Source organism: Corticium candelabrum (genome assembly GCF_963422355.1).
Source record: "Corticium candelabrum chromosome 12 unlocalized genomic scaffold, ooCorCand1.1 SUPER_12_unloc_1, whole genome shotgun sequence".
NCBI lineage: Eukaryota > Metazoa > Porifera > Homoscleromorpha > Homosclerophorida > Plakinidae > Corticium > Corticium candelabrum.
In genome coordinates this window covers 17,501-24,514 of record NW_026912657.1, presented here as the reverse complement: position 1 = coordinate 24,514, position 7,014 = coordinate 17,501, and the positions used below count along the sequence as shown (strand labels likewise).

Genomic DNA, 7,014 nt, shown 5'->3' with positions numbered 1-7,014 from the left:
GCCTAGTGCAGGCAATGAAAGGTTCTCCGTCCAATAGTGTCAGTATGTCTGTTTGTAAAATACAAAGATCCTGTACTATTGATGCTGTTTCAGAACACACTATTTAACAGAGTATTACAGAAAAGCACTTTGTGTATTTCTGTTAACAGAGTATTACAGAAAAGCACTTTGTGTATTTCTAGCAGCTAGTTGTGCATATATCTTAAACATTAGAAGTCATGTGTTTTATTTCCCCTTTCTTTTATTTTTTGCGTGCACACATGTTTGGGAATCAGAGATGACACACAACAAAGAACAAAAACTGATGGCTTAATAGAAAATTTAATTTGTCAACTTTGCGTGGTGGTTTTGTATTTCAGAAGTACAGAAGACGTAGTTTTATGTGGTACTAATAGCACTGAAATTACAGTCTATTAATTAAGAAATGTTTTATGTTATTGTGTAGACAAGGCAGTACTACCAAGCAGAGTCAAGCAGCAGCCAAACAGCAAGACACAAATGAGAAACAGCAATCACAAACCATCGATATACAGATTGACGAAGCAAGTAGAGAGAAAGAGATGGAGGGGGACATGTTAGCTGATCAGTCTAAGATGACTAAAGGAAGTGAAGTCAACAATGGGATGTTTTTGACTCTCACTCGTCATGTTGAAGAATCAGAGAGTGGGGAAGCAGATGGACAACTTACTTCATCATCAAACACTTATGAGGTTGTCGGTCATGTTGTATCATCAGGTGCTGAGAGCAGTGGGATTGATTCTGACGAGAGTGGTCAGATGTTTTTGAGTTCTCGAAAAACTAGAAGGAGGATTGTCACAGCAATAGTTGATGAAGCTACTGCCTCCGAGCCAATGCAAAGACACAAGTCAGCAATTGGCAAGGATGATATATCAAGTATTCAACAGAAAAATACGACAGTCGCAAGACACACTCGTCGTAAAAACGTCACTAGAAAAGTAAATGTGACCAGTACATCGTCTAATGGTGATGGGGAAAGTAGTGAAAATGCAATAACAAACAGGGTTGATTATTGTACGACATCTAGTGACATCAGTAGTCCTGTACAACTTCGGAAGCATCAAGATGATAGTTCTGCAGCATTGTCATCCCTGGTGCATTCAGCTGTGTCTCGTAAAGTGTCTGCAAAAGTCTCTGATAGGAAGAAAAGGACAACTAGAAAATCAGTTGTAGTAAGTATTGACAATGCAATCGACAGCAGTGATGCTGATGATTTTATACCAGACAAGGGCAGTCAAACATTAGAGAAAACTAAATCATTGAGACGACTCAGAACATCGCAGAGCAGTGGGGAGAAAAATGGAGATATTGATGCTAACAATGATTTACAAGTGAAAACTACGGCAATAAGCAAACATAGAAAACAAGTTGTATCTCGCGTAGAGAAAGCGACTAGAAAAACTGGACAGAAGAAAGCTGCATCAAAGCAAGTGAAAGCTGCTGACTCTATAGCTGGTAGCTTTAGTAGAAGTGAAGGTAACAGAAGTATACAACAAAAAAGAACGAAAAGGGCGTCAGTTTTACCTCCCTCATTGCAGAAGACACAAAGTAAGAGAGAGATGGACAGTCAAAGTAGAAAACGGAAAAGCAGCAGGGAAGTTATGTCACCAAAGAAGAAAGAGGCTAGTTCTCAAGACAATGACTCTGATATTGCAGTGGAGACTAGAGCAGATTCTGATTCGTCTTTCACTGATGTGCAGCAAAGTGAGGTGCATCAGACTCAAGCGGGTCGAAAGACTCGGAAGCAGATTTTGGAGTCATCTTCAGAATCAGATTTACTGGAAAGTAAAGAAGTAGAGGAGGAGGTAGTGCCTGAATCGAAGAAGAAGATACAAAGCAGAAAGAGGAAAATGAGTGTTGGTAGGAAGATCACTGCACGAGGTGAATTCCAAACGGTTGGGAAGAAAAGAACAGGTGATCGATTGACAGCATCACATGAAGTGAGAGTGGGACAGTCTGGTCTGGGAGGTATGTGCACATGTTATGAGTTGTGTCTATTCGTTATGTTAGCAGTTAGCACTAACTTTGGGAATGAATTAGGGGAGAAGCGATAACACTAAATTGAATGACTGGGGACACATAAACAGTGTGTAAGATGCTTTGGAGGGTAATCGGAAGTGTAGGAAATATAGCGACGTGATCAGTGTGATCTTTCACTTTGTGTGACATGCACAGGTTTTGCGACAATGCTGCTACAGCATGCATTATTTATGGGTTGTAGATATATAATGAGACATGTTAGATATTGCATGCTACGTTTTGTCTGTTCTTCTGTCTGTCCGTCTGTCAAGGTCAAGTCCAGTAGTTAGTCTATCACTTTTTTGTTGGCAAGGACTGGTTTGCTTTCACAAATTCCTAGCATATGTACAAGTAGAATTTACATAAAGTATTTGTCTGTCTGTCTGTCTGTCTGTCTGTCTCAATACATACATTTCAGTTTAAATCAAACATTTACATTATGAACAATGTAGAGAGAAACATCCACAGTAACACTAACACTACAGGCCACTATGATCCTGAAGCATTCAAATTACATTGAGTACACTACGTTTCGACGATCTAGTCTCGCTATGCTAATATGTTTGTCTGAGATGACTTTCACGTTGCATCGTTGTAGTGTCACTGAAGTGATTGATTGCCACTTGGTCTTGAAGTTGGTCTCATTTTGTTTTTTCATCATCCTTTCACTCTTTGCCAGCTTGTTCAAATACTTTTCTGTCTCTGTCTGTCTGTCTGTCTGTCTGTCTGTCTGTCTGTCTCTGTCAATACATACATTTCAATTTAAATCAAACATTTACATCATGAACAACTTAGAGAGAAACATCTACAGTAACACTAACACTACAGGACCATTACAATCCTGAAGCATTTAAATTACATTGAGTACACTACGTTTCGACAATCTAGTCTTGCTATGCAGATGACTTTCACGTTGCATCCTTGTAATGTCACTGAAATGATTGATTGCCACTTGGTCTTGAAGTTGGTCTCATTTCGTTTTTTCATCATCCTTTCACTCTTTGCCAGCTTGTTCGAATACTTTTCTGTCTGTCTGTCTGTCTTTGTCTGTCTGTCTGTCTGTCTGTCTTTGTCTGTCTGTCTGTCTGTCTGTCTGTCTGTCTTTGTCTGTCTGTCTGTCTGTCTGTCTTTGTCTGTCTGTCTCTGTCTGTCTGTCTGTCAATCACGTTTATTTGAACATTTATCTATCATACATTTCTGCAACGCAAATAACTATATATGCTGTCCAACTACGATCAGTGTTCATGAACTACTAGTAAACTAAACTCAAACAGACTTGAAGGAACTAATAACTCTAAAAACTCTTAAAGCAGCTATACCACATGCAGAGCCCTCAGTGTCAGCTAGTGGTTAAAGTACTGTGTGGCATTATAGTCACACCTGTTGTCTCTAGTCTGTGAAGATGACTGTTGGAGATGACGTTCGCGTTGCACTTTTTGAGTTGGACTGAAGTCTGTCTGTTTGTCTGTCTGTCTGTCTGTCAATACATATATTTTTCATATATGAATTAGGATACAATAGCAAATGGCTAACTATGTTTGTCCTATGACAGTAAAAGCAAGAGAAAACAACTAACAACTAAATACAATATATATTTAACTACTAATTGGTTAAAAGGAATCATGTGATTCCTTTTTATAGAACATCTACAAGTCTGTCTGTCTGTCTGTCTGTTTGCCTGCCTGCCTGTCTGTCTGTCTGTTTACCAATATTTTCAACATTAAAATCTACATACAACACAACTAAGCAAGTCTACTGTCCCAATCGCACATAACCACTAACAAACTAAAAACCTCTCTCTCTGTCTGTCTGTGTTTAGCTATTTGTTCTTCTGTCAGTTTGTGCATCTGTGATTCTTGTTGTGATTGCAGTTTCTCTCTACATTATTGGAGTAGAAACCTATAGATTGTAGATTTTACATTTTGGTATCATCTTGTATTTTACCTTTAGCATCTGTTTGTGTAGATTTGTGTTTGTTTTTGTTGTTTTCTTGTCAGTCACCTTTTCCATTTTCATCTTTACACCTAGTGACACCAATGGTAGGGAAAGGTATTCGTCGCAGCAACCGAAATCGTGTACAACCGCTTCGCTATTGGAAGTTGGAGCAAGCCATATACAAAGTTACAGAGTTCGGTGAGCAAACAAATCAATAGCAGTCCCTGATAGTGCATCTAATCTAATGCTTGTAAACACTTTTTGACATTGTTTGAAGGTTTGCAGTTTGATGGAGTTTCACAGCCAGTCAACCCAACTCCTCGTCTACGTTCGTTGTTGTTGTTGTTATTACTTGAGTCATTATGATTGCTAGTTTTCTTTCTGTGTATAGCAAAAGCAAAACAACGTGTAAGGGCTAAAGCTCAAGCTATCAAACGTCTACCTCATACAACAGAGTGTAGTGTGGTTGATGAAAGTGAAGAGGAGGAGGAGGAAGAGGAAGACTTAATGTCTCGTTTGGTATGAAGTATTGTTACTCTGATGTATTGAGCATCCGATGACTGTCTTCTGCTACAGAAAGAGTATGGAGTTGTGGGTCTGGAAGTGACAACTGCTTCTGTAATAGCATCGGATGGGAATATCAGAGACATGGGTAATGTCTGTGAATACTGTATTTATGAATGAAACCAAATATGTTGTGCTTAAATAGATGTCTATGCTTGAATAGAAAGTGGCATTTTTAGTAGGTATGTGCATGTTCAAGGCTCTACTTTGACAACATAAATTTGAAATGGTGGACCAGTGTCAAATAGGAAGGAAAACGTTAAGCTTGAGACACTAGACGAAGTCATAAAAGGTGTTTTTAGATTTCTCAGGCTGTGTACATGAATTTGCGTTAATAGGCAGTTGAAATTCAAGAGGAGGTTGCAATACTTTGCTATTGTGTTGAGGGAGTTGAGGGAGATTTTTAAATTTTCATATTGTAACTTTACTTATACGCTTGTTGTACTGTTACTCAAGCATTAGTTGAAACACAGCACAAAGCTCAATGGAACGGCATCATTCTAAAATGTGTATCAGACAACATCATGAGAAAACGTTGACGCAAGGACCCTTAGATAACGAGAATTGGAGAATGTGCTTAATGTCACATGACCTTAACATACACGAGTAGTATCAGTAGTTTAGATGTAATCAAGCTTAATCATTCGGTGTTAGTACATTTATTTTCATTGGGTTGACATCAATTACTGTTATTTTAATACATTGCAAACTTTATTGTTTCTATTGTACATATCTAAACGGATTAGGTTATGTGAAAGAGTTATGCTATCTACGAATGCTTTACTAAACTATATGTAAAAGAAGAACGGCGCCATCTTTATATTTTCTAATTCACTCAGGAAATGCCATACTATGAAGTCTTCATAGTGGTGCAAATTTGAAAGTTTGGTTGCAAAAATTGAGACAATTACGGATGACTTATAGCAGACATATGGGTTTAAGATATTGTAGCATTGGTGGTTGTAATGAAATCGCGAGAACATATAACATTCTCTCCTGTTGTAAGTGCTCACCAAGTGGAGTAGCTTTGCAACCAGTGTGTACACATGCAGGTGTACACATGCAGTCACCCACTGCAGGTGCAAATGAAGCAAGAGCAATGTATAGTTGGATCTTTGTCTGTGTTCCATCTAGTTCTCAGTGAACAGTCTGGTTATATAGTGAATAATGATTGCTCATTGGGTTATTGCTGTGCTCTGATTTGTAGATGTGCTTCGACACAGTGAAGGGCTTGACATGCGTTCTCCTTTTGGCGATGTCGCTTCTACTAATGATGACATGATTCTTGCTAGACCTTTCAACTACAGCTCGTTTTCTTCAGGTGTGGTGATCATCAGACCTGGTGGTGAGAAGGAAAGCAGCGTGGTACGCAAGTCAACTTTGGTAAGTGATTTGTGTCATAATCTTGTTTATGTGGCTTACTAGTGGGTTTGGTAGGTTTTTCACATCATGACCGGTGAGTTGATAGTACAGATACACGGTACTGTCTTTTATGCTAAGAAAGGCACCAGTTTCATTGTACCCATTGGTAAGTAATTTTTAGTACATTTCTGGAGTATGTCATGTGGGTGGTCATTGTGCATCAAATAATTATTTTGTGACATTTTGCACATGCATATTTTATTTAACATATTGGGTATTTATGTTTATTATTTAGTTATTTTATCTATTTGTTTATTTGTTTGTTTATTTATTTATTATTCAGATTGTTGTGATGTGTTTATGTTGAATTTGACATGCTGGTGGTGCATTTGCTTTGTTCGGGTCTGGCAGACTTGCACTACACACACACACACACACACACACACACACACACACACACACACACACACGCGCGCGCGTGCACACACACACACACACACACACACGCGCGCGTGCACACACACACACACACACACACACCTGTGTGGGTGGGTGGGATTATTGCAAGTAACAATGTGTTGTGTCTCTTTAGGTAATTCCTATTCTCTGAAGAACATTGGACAGAAAGATGTTAAATTGTACTTTGTTCATGTCAAACATGCTGCTCCAGTTGACGTTTGTTAATCGGTATTGGCATTTAACTATCGGCAGTCGTTCTACCAAACACTTTTCTTCTGTAGTAAAGCTAACTTACTTATTTGCTTTCTTATCATCACCAATTGTAGCTGTCTAGTTGCAGCATTCATGTGACTGGATAGGCGGTACGGTACGCGCACGACGTTGTAAATTATTTAGTTGTGTACTGTCAGTGTGTTTGTTAATTTAACATAGTCACGCGCGTTACCAGGCTCACGTGAGCCTGGCAATGTCAATTTCCCGTATAACCCTTTCACCAAGGTTTATACGGGGACCGGGCACTGCCACGAAGCTAATTTAGTTAAAGCTGACGGTTTATAATAATATCCGACTCTGATGTACACTGTATTGTGATATATACAAAAAACATTTTTATTTTTAGTATTTAGGTAAATATTTTGCTTTTAAGAGATTAATTTT

At 38.6% G+C, this 7,014-nt stretch overlaps 1 protein-coding gene across 1 annotated transcript; it reads left to right on the top strand.

Moving 5' to 3' along the window:
• Positions 1-445: 445 nt before the first annotated feature.
• Positions 446-6,783, top strand: LOC134197839 (centromere protein C-like; the record flags this gene model as incomplete). The annotated part of the gene is made up of 8 exons (XM_062667187.1): positions 446-1,986; positions 4,066-4,170; positions 4,250-4,300; positions 4,364-4,491; positions 4,549-4,624; positions 5,744-5,919; positions 5,974-6,064; positions 6,491-6,783. Coding segments are annotated over 8 exons (2,260 nt in total), but the record flags the coding sequence as incomplete, so codon positions are not given.
• Positions 6,784-7,014: the final 231 nt, after the last annotated feature.